A 14557-nucleotide genomic window follows, 5' to 3' on the forward strand; every position below is an offset into this window, starting at 1 on the left:
TATTTCAGCTCTTTCTGATCAGTGTCACCTTGCTCAGTCTTGATGTTTTGTTCATCTTATGCTGTCTATGCTTTCTGGGTTTTATATCTGTTCATAGTTAGTCGGTTCATTCCTCTTGTGATCTGGATTTGTTTGATGGTTTCTAGTTTTTGACTAGAGCTACTGAGCTACTGAATATTTTGACATTCGATTTTCAGTTATTCTATAGGAGCGGCACAGTGGTTAGCACTGTTGCCTCACACCTCTGAGACCATGGCTCCGTGTGTGTGGAGTTTGCATGTTCTCCCTGTGTTGTTACGGGGTTTCCTCTGGGAACACTGGTTTCCCTCCACAGTCTAAAAATTTGCTGAGGTTGATTGGACTTATTTAATTGCCCTTAGGCGTGTATGTGTGAGTGACTGGGGTGTGAGTGTGCCCTGCATTGGGTTGGCCCTCCATCCTGGGTTGCTCCCTGCATTGGGTTGGCCCTCCATCCTGGGTTGCTCCCTGCATTGGGTTGGCCCTCCATCCTGGGTTGCTCCCTGCATTGGGTTGGCCCTCCATCCTGGGTTGCTCCCTGCATTGGGTTGGCCCTCCATCCTGGGTTGCTCCCTGCATTGGGTTGGCCCTCCATCCTGGGTTGCTCCCTGCATTGGGTTGGCCCTCCATCCTGGGTTGCTCCCTGCATTGTACCCTCCATGATAGGCTCAGGCCCCCCTGCAACCCTGAACAGGACAAGCGGTTACAGAAAGTGGATGTTATGGAACATGCCACTTGTTTATTATGAAAATAACTGAATTGTCTTACATATAGAAAGCTAAAACTTTAGCCAACTAATGCTTGTTTCAGCAAGTACATTGTCAAGCCAAAATAACACTGAAAATTAGGTACTCTTACATCGTTGTCAATGTTTGGTCAGCTGGACGGATTGTGATTTTCAATTAAGGACTGGTCTGCACGCACATACACACGCTTTTATATGTATGTCACAGTTTTACTACCTAGGAAATAGTCTGTAGGGTTTGCAAACTACCCCATTGCTTTTGATATAGCTAATTTTAGGTTTATAATGGAATAATATAGATTTGCTGTAAGATTTCATGCGTAAGCATCAGAGTCTGAAAGTGTGAGTGTCACACCAGATGGGTGAGAGGTGGCCACCCTGCTTCTCTTGTGCTACATTTAATTTGCAAGAAAACCTGAGATATTACACAGAATTCACTGATGCACCAAAACGTTTCTTTTTTGAACGCTCTTGCACATCCTGGTGTTGTGCCAATTCGTGTGATGAAATGTCAGACTGCCGACTGTCTGGGCTGTTATTGACTTCCTTGCTTCCTTTGGCTTCTCCCTGCCATTTTTATCTATCAGTTTTAACTAACTAGCCACTAGGTGTCACTATTTCCACCCCACGTTAATAACACAGACTGTCTAAGTCACCATCATACATTGTTCAAATACATCACTTTTATTTGGACATTTTTGAATTAATTGAAAATTTTATATACTTGTTATAGCACTAGATTTGACATTTGGTCCATTCGCTGGTTTCAAATTCAAAATAAATATTTTTAACACTGTAAATATATGTAGTGGTAGAAATACTGTAAGTCTTTGCACGAAATTTTAACATTGAAATATTTAAATTCTGTACCTCTACTGTCACTAAAGCCTCAAAAGTATCTCTTTCCACCCAATATTTGGGTACTAAGTAGGCAATGAATTAATAAGCATTTCAATTGAACAAAGTAAATCTGATGTTGTGCAGTGGCTCCCTCTGCTGGCCATGTGGAAATTATTTTATTTATTTAAAGAGAAAAAAAAAAACATCACCTCCCAATGGAACCTGCAAGAGTGTGGTGGTCAGAGTAAATCAAAATGGAGTCTCAAAGTTGAGGGAGTTTGAAAGATACTTTCAAAGATTAGTGTGTTCTAGTCAGATGTTTAATACATGGGACTGTATGCCATGGTAAACACTGATGTTTCATTATTGGAAGCTGATTAAAACTATTTTCATTTCAAAATGAGAAGCAAATATGAAAACACAGCACAAATACAAAAATACGACAGCAAATATGAACACAGGAGAGCAAATACAGAAACGCAACAGCAAATACGAAGACACGTCAGGAAATTCAAACACACCAGCAAATACGGAAACACTACAACATTAGCGGCACTGAAAACGGAAAGGGTACATACCTACTGATCATCACGTGCTTGTTACTGATTGGACAGGCAGCCGACAGTCATAACTATAGTTGATCCAAAGGTACATATTTAGGTACCAGATGCAAGCAAAAGATACAAAGAGAAAACGGATGTCATTAGATGTGACTATATATAGGCCTACACTGAAATTGAAAGACTCTGGTGGATGTGACCTTCCCGCTGTAAGAGGATATCTTGAATTACATGGTTTTTCAAGCATAGGATTTAAGTGACTCTGAAGCGGATGAATTATTTTGGTGTTTTCACGGATAAGTGCAAGTATAAATCACTTGCTTACTCATAATTTAGTATTATATATATTATCACCGTCTTAATTGATTTCGTCATGTAATGGCAACATTAAACAAAAAGTCTTTGTTACATCAAATCTGGTTTGACCGCGCATAAATGAATGTGTTTTATAGGTAAATTGTAGATCGATTTATTTGTTTCAACGTCGATTAATTTGCTGTTGTGTTCTTAAAATTACTAACTAAGTCAATCACTCCTGTTACCTTGCCAAGGAAGATGAAGAAGTTCATACATTTGGGTGTACTATTTGCATAATTGTGTGCACTTTTATCAATGGTCTTTGTACTTTGCCTAACATACACAAACTTATGTGTGCTAAATATATTTATTGTTCCACTCCCCACATTGCACTGTCCCATCTCTTATTGCAGTGCTGTTTATACTGTTTTGTCCTATTGTCCCCCAAGCACCTGTTCCCTCCCCTGTAACTGTGGCACAAGAAATTAATTTCCAGTTTTATGATGGATGTAGATAAAACGATCATTTAAGAGATTTCTCATTGATCCGTATTTAAAGGTACACTGCTCAAAAAAAATCTGGGATATTGATCTAGTCCGTTAAGTAGCATTTGGGGGTTGTTAATCGTTTATAGCTGCTTTGGTGTTAAAGACGTTAACAACAGGTGCACTAGAGGGGCAACAATGAGACGAATAATGACTCCGTGTGTGTGGATGAGAGTTAATTTTGTTGAAAATCATAATATTTTATAGGTGTATTTTAACCCTGTTACACTTACTAAAAAAAGTGAACATTATAGAGCTTTGGTTTAACTTCCCCCTCAGCACCTGCAGTGAGTCCCAGCTGCAGCAGTGCAGTCACTGTACAGTCTGACTGAGGGAGGTTTTTGTACGGCTCTGTATCACTGTGTGAACACCCAGCTACTACCAATCTTATGTAAACTCAGACAGTAATAATCTCCTGCATCTTCAGCCTGGACTCCTCCGATGGTCAGAGTGAAGTCAGAACTAGATCCGCTGCCACTGAATCGAGACGTAATCCCAGAGTTACGGGTACTTGCACGATAGATCAGGAGTTTAGGAGCTTCTCCAGGTTTCTGCTGGTACCAGGCCATGCAGTGGCCATTACTATCAGTATACACAGAGCTGCTGGTTTTACAGTTTATAGTGACTGACTGTCCTGAGGAAGCTGATATCAGCTCTGGAATCTGAGTCACAGTGACTTGTCCTCTGGATTCTGAAAATAAAAACATTTAAATATGAATTAATATATAAAAATGTTAAAATAAGAAGCTCCAGATATCAAAATGTTTAGAACAAAATCACAATTCATCAAGAAATGTGTTGCAAAAAGAGAAGCTTGTTCTGTTTTACCGTGAGTGAGGATGAAGAGCAAGATGCTGAGGCTGATCAAAGTCATGTTTGTCTGTTGTGATGAAGGGCAGCTGTCAGTCATGAAGTGTTAAACCTCCTGCAATATAAACCCTCCCAGAGCACTGAGGCATGAGCTGAAAATGCAAAATATCTTCTGACTGACATCATAACCACAGGGGAAACAGGAAACTTTCCTGTTCAACTTTGCTGTTCAAAATGATCAAAACCCCTCATACCCTGGAGAAAGGCATAGCCTTTTATGGCCTATATGCCTTTTTATATAGAGACATGTCAATATGTCTGTTCAAACTCAAGATTCAAGATTTATAATTTAGTCACATGCATGAAAGTACTGGTACACCAGCAGTGAAATTAAATTGCCGCTACTCCAATCTGTGCAAAAAACAAAGTAGAAGCAGAACAAAATAAAAATAATATGTTAAGAAAATAAGTACCAAAATTAGAAATACACTGCTGAAAAAAATAAAGGAACACTTTTTAATCAAGTCAGTTGAACTCCAGGGATATTGATCTGATCAGTTAAGTAGCAGAGGTGGTTGTTAGTCAGTTTCAGCTGCTTTGGTGGTACCAGAGGGGCAACAATGAGACGACCCCCAAAACAGGAATGGTTTAACAGGTGGAGGCCACTGACATTTTTCCCTCCTCATCTTTTCTGACAGTTTTTTTCACTAGTTTTGCATTTGGCTACGGTCAGTGTCACTACTGGTAGCATGAGGTGATACCTGGACCCTACAGAGGTTGCACAGGTAGTCCAACTCCTCCAGGATGGTGCATCAATACGTGCCATTGCCAGAAGGTTTACTGTGTCTCCCAGCCCAGTCTCAAGGCCATGGAGGACATTCCAGGAGACAGACAATTACTATATGAGAGCTGGACAGGGCCGTAGCAGGTCCTTAACCCATCAGCAGGACCGATATCTGCTTCTTTGTGCAAGGAGGAACAGGAGGAGCACTGTCCTACAGAATGACCTCCAGCAGGCCACTGGTATGAATGTCTCAGATCAAACGATCAGAAACAGACTTCATGAGGGTGGCCTGAGGACCCGACGTCCTCTAGTGGGCCCTGTGCTCACTGCCCAGGACCATGGAGCTCGATGGGCATTTGCCATAGAATACCAGAATTGGCAGGTCCGTTACTGGCGCCCTGTGCCTTTCACAGATGAGAGCAGGTTCACCCTGAGAACATGTGACAGAAGTGAAAGGGTCTGGAGAAGCTGCGGAGAACATTATGCTGCCTGTGACATTGTTCAGCAAGACCAGTTCGGTGGTGGGTCAGTGATGGTCTGGGGAGGCATATCCATGGAGGGACGCACAGACCTCTACAGGCTAGACAACGACACCTTGACTGCCATTAGGTATCAGGATGAAATCCTTGGACCCATTGTCAGACCCTATGCTGGTGCAGTGGGTCCTGGGTTCCTCCTGGTGCCCGACAATGCCCAGCCTCATGTGGTGAGAGTATGCAGGCAGTTCCTGGAGGATGAAGGAATGGATACCATTGACTGGCCCCCATGCTCACCTGACCTAAATCCAATGGAACACCTCTGGGACATTATGTTTCAGTCCATCCGACGCCACCAGGTTGCACCTCAGACTGTCCAGGAGCTCAGTGATGCCCTGGTTCAGATCTGGGAGGAGATCCCCCAGGACACCATCCGTCGTCTCATTAGGAGCAGCCCTGACATTATCAGGCATGCATACAAGCATGTGGGGGCCATACAAACTACTGAGTACGATTTTGAGTTGCTGCAATGAAATTTTGGCAAAATGGACCAGCCTACCGGATCATTTTTTCACTTTGATTTTTGGGGTGTCTTTGAATTCAGCCCTCTGTAGGTTTATCATTTTCATTTCCATCAAATGATGTGGCATCCTTTCATTCCTAACACATTACACAGTCCATATCAGTATAGATATACAGCATGATTTTTTTCCCCCATTGAGATCTGATGTGTTTTCAAAGCGCTCCTTTAATTTTTTTGAGCAGTGTACAATATGGAACAAACCTCCAACTGGCACCACGAACGAAGCGATCGTTATTCGGTTTCTTGGTACATCCTGTTTTATTTTTCAAATTCCAGAAAATTCTAACTCAAATGGAAGAATAGACTGACATTTAAGGCATGGCATATTCTCGCTACCTCTTTGTTTCCCTCTTTTATATTTAACAATTCCAAAGGTAAAGTCTAATGAAAAAAAACGGAATGTTTCCTCCTGACAGACCTAGCCGATCACTCTTTATGCAGGGATACGGATCGATATTTACAGGTTTTCTGCAGCGGCTTTCACCAGCTAAGTGCAAGTTCGACGTTCGAGTTTACTACTAAACAATAATCGGTTGCACCATGCAGATAGTTCCAACGTAAATTTTGCACCTCCTTATTATTAGCTGTAAGGTCCATCGTAACAAAAATAAAAACGTTTAAATGTTGTGAAAATCGCACACGTGAATAACCTAACAAAACTTCTAACTTTTTAACATGCAGTAGTATAACGTTATCAGAGATCATTTTTAAAACTTTACCGCCAATTAGTGATTAAAACAAGGTCACTGGCTTCATATGTCAATCTAGTCTAGTCAGCTAACATTAGCTGGTAAGCTAGAAAAACACATTGCCTTGCCAAGGTCCGACTGAACCTTGTTGATTGCATTGCTTGAGCTCGACTATCTCATGTAGCAGAATGACTGTCAAGCCTTTACAATAAATGTCTATCTAACTTTACACTACAATTTTGATAAACATACTACAAACATTTTGTGATTTCGAGAAAGCAACTTAGGCTGTGTTGAGATCATGTGAAAAATAAGTTGTGATACAAAGTTGCAGTGAAAAGATACAGACACAGCAGTGTGTGTTCTAAAGATGTACCTTCACGTTAACTATTGTTACGACTGTCGCTGATTGACAGGCTGCCTGTCTCAGACTCAGGGGTCTCAAAGTCAAATAAGCCAGGGGGGCCAATGGCTACAAACTATGCAGCTCCAACAGGCAACTTGAGTGTTTTTTAAACACTATATGGATAATCAGTTAAAAAGCCGGTGTTAGAACACCTGGAAGCAATCTACACAGATATTGATTGATGCTTACGTGCCCAATGTAAGCTAATAACTAAGTCATACACGTTTTTTTTTCTCATTTTAGCGAGCATGCAAATACTTTTGTGAATGATATGAAAACACCTGTGTGTATGGTGGATTTTAAGCTAAAATGTAGCATTTTGGAGGTAGCCTGAGTCAATTTGGGAGTCATTTTGAGGTGAGTCATTTTGAGGTGAGTCATTTTGAGGTGAGTCATTATTCCCGCTGCACCACTACGCCAGGGCTAATGGTTCCCCCACCTGCTGAATCCCACTTTAATTCCTGATGAGATTAATAAACGATCTTGAATCTTGACCAAGACTGAACAATTGAAACAGGCAGATTACCATTACATAAAGGACCATAAAGGCCTTGTTTCTTCTGCAGTTATGATGTCAGTCAGAAGATACTTTGCATTTTCATCTCATGCCTCAGTGCTCTGGGAGGGTTTATATTCCAGGAGGTTTAACACTTCATGACTGACAGCTGCCCTTCATCACAACAGACTCCAAACAAACATGACTTTGATCAGCTTCAGCATATTTCTCTTCATCCTCACTCACGGTAACACTTTGCTTGATGAATTTTTCTAAACTTTTAGACGTCTGAAGATTCATGTTATAGTAATATTGTTTGTTTTTATCTTGTATGTATTTTCAGAATCCAGAGGACAGGTGACTGTGACTCAGACTGCAGAGCTGATATCAGTTTCCTCAGGACAGACAGTCACTATAAACTGCAAAATCAGCAGGTCTGTGTATACTGATAGTAATGGTCACCACCTGGCCTGGCACCAGCAGAAACCTGGAGAAGCTCCTAAACTCCTGATCTATCGTGCAAGTTCCATCAGTGGAGTCCAGGTTGAAGATGCCGGAGATTATTACTGTCAGAGTAACCACTGGATCAGTAGTAAAGCTGTGTTCACACAGTGATATATAACCGTACAAAAACCTCCCTCAGTCAGGCTGCACAGTGACTGCACTGCTGCAGCTGGGACTCACTGCAGGTGCTGAGGAGGAAATTTTAAGTCCCTCAGAGGAGATAAAACCAGTTCAACAGACTGAATGCACAGAGGTATCTTGCATTTTGCTGTACGATTTCTGCTTATAATGTCACGAGCTCCAGTCTAGGTTTGGAGCCCAACAGAAAGGAAAGGGTTAGGGGAGGAAATGACAAACATGGAACGGAAATAGGGAACACAACAAACAAAGCGTTTTTTTTGTATTTTTTTAGACTTTATTCATACCACATGGACACTTCACAACACAGCAGGTGCAACAGGACTTCAGGAGTGACCCAGGCCAAAACAAGAAACAAAACAACTAATGAACAGGTCCCAAGACTAATCTAAACCTAATTGCAACAAAACAAATAGAAACAAAACAACAATACTAGAACCTATCTCCCTAACCAAACAAACCATAAACCAACACGTCTCACAGAACAAAAAAGGCAGTCACTCCTTACGCACCAAGTTACAAACACACACAGCAAAATACACAGTCCGAGGCAACAGTGTCCGAGGGGGCAAGCAAAAGAGTAGTCAATCAACAGGCGGGACACCAATCCAGAAAAGCAATCAAACCGAAGCAAAGGTACAGAGAAGGGCGAGGCGAAAATCAGAAAATCAAAAACCAAAACTGTCAAACACGATAAATCAAACCAAGAAATCAAGCCACAATAATCCAAAACAATGAGCAGAGCTCCAGGGGTGACGAACAGCGGCCCTTTCTCTTCAGGAAACCGGAAGCCAGGACCAGTGCAGAGGTCGGAAGAGGCGTAGCCGGAATCCGGAAGGCGGGGCTGAAGAGGCGTGGCCGAAGTCCGGAAGGCGGGGCTGAAGAGGCGTGGCCGAAATCCGGAAGGCGGGGCTGAAGAGGCAACTGGTAAGGGGAGATTGGAGGCAGAAACCGGATGACTTGCAGGTACAATCACGGACCGCTTTCGGCACTTAACAACACCTTGTTACTTTTCCTGTAGTTCATACTAATGTCTTCATCAAATTTATGAAACTGCTTGTACAATAACTTGTAATAACTGCTTGTATATAATACTCACCATTACTTTCCTGTATACATTACTGGTATACAAGCCGCCTCCCAGTTATAGACAGCCTGCTGTCTTTCAGTATGGAAAGTGCATGACTGGTGTACACTATGACTCTCTCCTGGTGGTCCTGAATCTTTGCCAGAATGGAGCCAGTGGCATTCTGGGAGGTGTCTGTGTACAGCAAGAAGGACTCTGTGAGCACTGGATGAACGCTCTTCAGAGTGTGGAAGGCCTCCTCACTTTCAGGAGTCCACTGCAACACCTTTCTGTGTTAGGAAGTTCAATGTGCAGCAACAGTGGCCAAGTTTGGAACGAACCTTCTATACTAAGAATGCAGTCCCACAAATGTTTGCACGTAGAGGCTCATCATAGAGGCCAAGTCTTAACTTTGTTGTTATTCTTTAGATCAGGCTGAAGACGTTCTTTTGGCAACATATTGCTTAATGAGTTGTGATTTTTTTCTAAACATTTGTATGTCTGGATTTTGTATGCAATTTTGTATGCTTACTCAGATTTAAATATGTTCTTATTTTGTATTTATTTGCAGAATCCAGAGGACAAGTGACTGTGATTCAGACTCCAGAGCTGATATCAGCTTCCTCAGGACAGACAGTCAGTATAAACTGTAAAACCAGCAGCCCAGTGCATGATCCTGGCATATCCAGCCTCTGCTCTTTGTGGGGGGGTTTGCATGATCCCTCCACGTTGTGTAAATTTCTTCTGTCGCATCCACTGTTATTACCAATGCAGTGAAACTGAATGAGAATGAATAATTATAATTCTGAACAAAACAATGAATTGTTCTAGTTGTATCATCAGTGGAATCCAGGCTGAAGATCATTATTGTGAGGAGTAACTTGATCACAGAGTTCTATTGAGCTATAATGGAAATATCAAATTTCACCATTAATCCATCCCTCTATCTATTTTCTGTAACCACTTGTCCTATTCAGGAGGCTAAGAGCCTGTCCCAGAGGTTATGGGCAGAAGGCAGGGAATATCCCATCACAGGGCACAACCACACACCATTCACACCGATGGGCAATTCGGTACCTCCAGGTCACCTTAACACGTTTTGGGACGTTTTAGAAAACCCCACAACCCGGGCCCCCTCAGTGACATGGAGCCCCCCCACCCCGAATTATGCGAAACATTCATGAGCATTAAGGCACTGACGTTATGCTGATTACATATGTAACATTAACTTGAGGGGAGACAAATAATGTAGTATTATGCTATTACATATGCATTCATTAACCACAAACTAAGTCTAAGTTACTAACTGATCTCATGTTCGTTCATCATTAATGAATCATGATGCATCATTTATCCCAAGCAGTTACTATATTTGTTACTGTATTGGTTAGTTCTGTAAATCTGAGATATGTAATTACACACAGCATTGTTGGTGTTTAACGACTTCTTAGGCACAGCCATCAGTAGTGTGTCTGTCTGCGGGGGGAATGTCGACCTTGTCGAGAGATTTATTTACCTAATGTTTGATATTGCCATGACCATATACATACCCTTACCAGCTTACAATCAAATGTGCTAATAAAACTAATATTATATAAAATGTACATTAGGCTACCCTGCACAGTATTAGGTTTTATAGGGTACCTACATGCAACGTCCATTTTCCTTTAATTGCCTGATTTGAATTTCTACACGAAGGCATTGACTATAGTGTTTGGTGTGGTGCTTTATATTACTGTGTTAAAAAAAAGGATATCGTCCACAGTTGATGGCCTCAGCTGACTACTTCAGCATCCATTTCGAACAACTGGAGGAGATCGCATGCGTTTTTTGAAAATGAAATTTTAAATTTGCGGGTCGTATGAAGCTCCTAGAAGCAAGACCCATAAAGCAAGGAAGAAGCTTTTCTCTGAGAAACAGAGAAAAACCAGGCTGGAGTTTGCAAAAAAAAGGACACAAACATGCAGACAGAGATTCTAGGAACCAGAATACAGAATATTAGTGCAAAACTGAAACAAGCAGGAATAACAAGAGCAAGATAAGATGATATTGTCATTGTGCAGGGTGCAACTAAAGTCGCAAATTAAGTAAGTCGGAACCAGAAAAATTCACACTCTCCTCACAAAAGTTATTCCAAGTTGCATGAACAAGATAACTTATTTGGTGAAGTTAGGGATGCACTTTCAGAAAATACATGATGTTTCTTTGCTTGATTGGCTAAAAGATTTATAGGTCTACTTGTCACTCAAGAAGAAGGATACTTTCAAGATTGACAAGTGTTTTTTTGTAATAGCCGATAATTATTATTCCAAACGTTTTGTTTTTCTAGAAAATAAAAAACTGCAACTAGTTTAAAATTTATATCAGACTATAAAGCCACATAAAAATACAGTTTATTGCGGGCGCAGGTTTGTATAATAAGCGAGAGCCCCCGCAGTAGTGCGCAATGGCGTGAACGCAGAGCTTAAACGGAACATTTCCCACAGCCTCTGAGATGGAAAACCTCAAGTATGCTGGCAGAGACACTCAGACACGTGCAACAAATACAGCACAATGTCGTTTCTATGCAAATATTCTGTCTGGTTACAGGAGTTTCCTGTAAGAATTTCTCCTTATGAAGATGGTGATGTGATATCTCACTTGACATTTGGGAAAAGCCTCAGTGTATCACTGCCATCTGGGTGTTAATTCACATATTATGGATGCAAGACACAAGATCAGTTTAAAGGATTTACAAAGGATTTGCGCCATTTCAGGTAAGGCGCGCAGGATTTAATTTTGGGAAAATACAAACTCGAGGTCGACTGCCCAAATCAAAGACAGATAGCAAGACTAGGATCCGAAACACAAGGCAAGCCGCAGGCGAGGGACGGGCGATGGTCGGTTGATGCGCATACAGTAGTTCAGCAGAGGGGCGAGACGGAGACGGTGATCGGTAGGCAGACAGAGGTCGGGCGATGTGCGTCGTCAGGACGGAGGGCAGGACAGGTCACGTGGTCTGTAGACAAGCTCGGGTCAGAAGACAGGTAGGCAAACAGAGAAACAGATGCGCTTGAACTCATGAGAACCTGGAAGATAGAAACCTGAAACAGACAACATAATTGGCGTACTAACTGTCAGCTGGGGGAAGGCGTAGCCTCCAAACAAGAAACATATGCAAGGGAAACTGCAGACAGGACGGGACTCCAAAAATCAGAAGACCGAGACAGACAGGGATTCTCTAGGAGGCGCTGGGGATTCCCTGTGAGGTCACTGGGGGATCCCCAAGGACGATCCCTGACATTAACAGAATCACAGGCAGAAGTTTATTTAAAATATCAGTCATATACCCGCTTAGGTCAGATAAAACATATTTGTAACACAGGCTTTTTACTTGTTAATAATACACTTATAATATTCTTAAAGTTCTATGAAGGCCTTTAGCAAATTGTTTTTTCAGCATATTTAGTTTGTCTAAGTGATAAAAAATATGTTTGTTTACCGGAGGTTTTATGCACATAAAAATGTTAGATATATTTGAAACAAATTATTAGTTGCCTGCACTGCGCTGCTGTGAGGTTTTTGTACGCCGACTGATGCGCCGTGAATCACTGTGGTACGGTTTCGGCGGCGGTACCAGGCTGGACGTTGGAAGTAAGTTTGAACTATTAGTATTAATAATTTGGATCAATCAGAGCTCTAGCTCGGCAATGACATGTCGACAAATAGTTTTCTAACGAAATAAGGAGATTCTGACTGCTGAATTTTCATTGTTCCATAGACACAATTTTGTTGGATGCTTTGCATTGTTTCTAAGTGTCTAAATGTGTCAATTAACGTTCATAAGTGTATGGAACATAGATATTTATTATTATAAACAATGTTATTACATAAAGTTAGATTTTTATAATCAGCCGAACGTAATATCCAGTGATAATATTTAACGTCCTTCACTTTCGGAGTTATATATACGTGATATATATTTTAAACGTTCGTTTCAAAAACCCATATAAAAAGGAATTGTTTAAGCTGTGATACCCGACTAAGGCAACATTGTTTATGGAAAGCTCCCGGTTTATGGTACACGGGAATGTTTATGCAGTCTTAGATTCGGTCCACTATGTCATGCTGCACTTTGTATGTCGTTATATCAACGTAGTTTGGATCGGAATCTGACATAAAGTTTCTTTGGTGCCTCATAGGTAACAGAGCCCCCATCCTGACGGTCCTGCCCCCCTCCAGTGTGGAGGTGTCCAGCAAGAACACGGCCACCCTGATGTGCCTGGCCAACAAGGGCTTCCCCTCTGACTGGAAGCTGAGCTGGAAGGTGGACGGTAACAGCAAATACTCGGAGACGAGCCGCGGGCTCCTGGAGAAGGACAGCCTGTACAGCTGGAGCAGCAGCCTGAGCCTCACTGCAGACGAGTGGAAGAAGGCGGGCTCAGTGGTCTGTGAGGCCTATCAGGGCTGCCAGGCTCCTGTCACTCAAACGCTGAAGAGGGCCGACTGTTCAGAGTAGATGAGCTCAGCGTCACCTGTGATGAGCGGCTGATTACTGTGTTTTTACTGTGCTGTGCTACACGCTTCAGATTTACTGATTTCATAGAGAAAATAACGTGCTTTGCATGATCCATGAGTGAATATCTTTACTAATGTTTTATAGGCTTTTGTGTCTCCTTGTATTATCTTGTGTATCTTATTCCTGAATGCTGAAGAGATAAATAAATATTTAATTCTGTCTGACAAACCGATTGTCATCATGACTGGTTATTTTAACAAGCACACAGTGATACCATTATGACACTGTTGTGAGGACATGATCCTGAACTTTTTAATAATTTTAACGACTTTTAAAGCCTGAATATAAACCTGTTCTGTTTTCTGTCAAGAATACAAAATCATCCAATTGAGAGACTTTCAATTTAGGTTTGAAAAGGTTCATGCTGAGCAGTTCCTCTATACTGAGCTTATAAACCACATCATGGGCTCATTCTTCATAAAACAGAAAACAATTCTAATTAAACTCATTTCACATACCATAATTATTTAAAATGGAAAGTATACCTTTTCTTAAGAAGTATGTTGTCACATTCTATCCAAAATATAATAAATAGTTAATTAAACAGCAAAGACAGTCAGTTATCATGTTAGACAATCTGCTGCTCTGTGACACGGGCTGAGCCCCCACCTCACTCTAACCCCAGGGGGACTGGGGGACATTTGCCTGCTCTATTCTGGGGGCAGCAGAACCATCCCGCTCAGTTTATGCAAATATGAGTTTCGCTCCAACGGCTGAGAGTTTAGTTTCAGGTCTTAAAACAGGCTGGACTGGGGCAGCTGTGAGGGGGAGGGACTGACCCCATTTCTGATCAGGGGACAGGAAGCGGAAATGTCAGCTACTCACTGGCTACATCAGTACTTCTTAAACTATATATAGTACATGGACAATTATTTAGTCTGAATGCATGAAATCAATTAACCTCATCCATCCATCCATCCATGCATCCATCCACCAGACTTAACATCCTGCTTGTCCTATTCAGGGTCACAGGGTCCAGAGTCTATCCTGGGTGCGAAGCAGGTAAATACCCAGGATGGGGCTAATGATCCCCATTTTAGAA

General features: G+C 41.7%; 1 long non-coding RNA gene and 1 gene segment (V, D, J or C); one reads left to right on the forward strand and one right to left on the reverse strand.

The window, feature by feature from the left end:
• Positions 1 to 3184: 3184 nt before the first annotated feature.
• Positions 3185 to 3904, reverse strand: LOC140588385 (uncharacterized). Its single transcript, XR_011989733.1, has 2 exons — positions 3834 to 3904; positions 3185 to 3696 (listed from the first exon to the last, which is right to left on the reverse strand). It is a non-coding gene; the product is annotated as an uncharacterized lncRNA (long non-coding RNA).
• A 7391-nt stretch (positions 3905 to 11295) lies between these two features.
• On the forward strand, positions 11296 to 13670 carry LOC140588280 (Ig kappa-b4 chain C region-like). The segment is given in 2 exon segments: positions 11296 to 12590; positions 13139 to 13670. Coding segments are annotated over 2 exon segments (375 nt in total).
• Positions 13671 to 14557: the final 887 nt, after the last annotated feature.

Source organism: Paramormyrops kingsleyae, chromosome 3, assembly GCF_048594095.1.
Source record: "Paramormyrops kingsleyae isolate MSU_618 chromosome 3, PKINGS_0.4, whole genome shotgun sequence".
Lineage (NCBI taxonomy): Eukaryota > Metazoa > Chordata > Actinopteri > Osteoglossiformes > Mormyridae > Paramormyrops > Paramormyrops kingsleyae.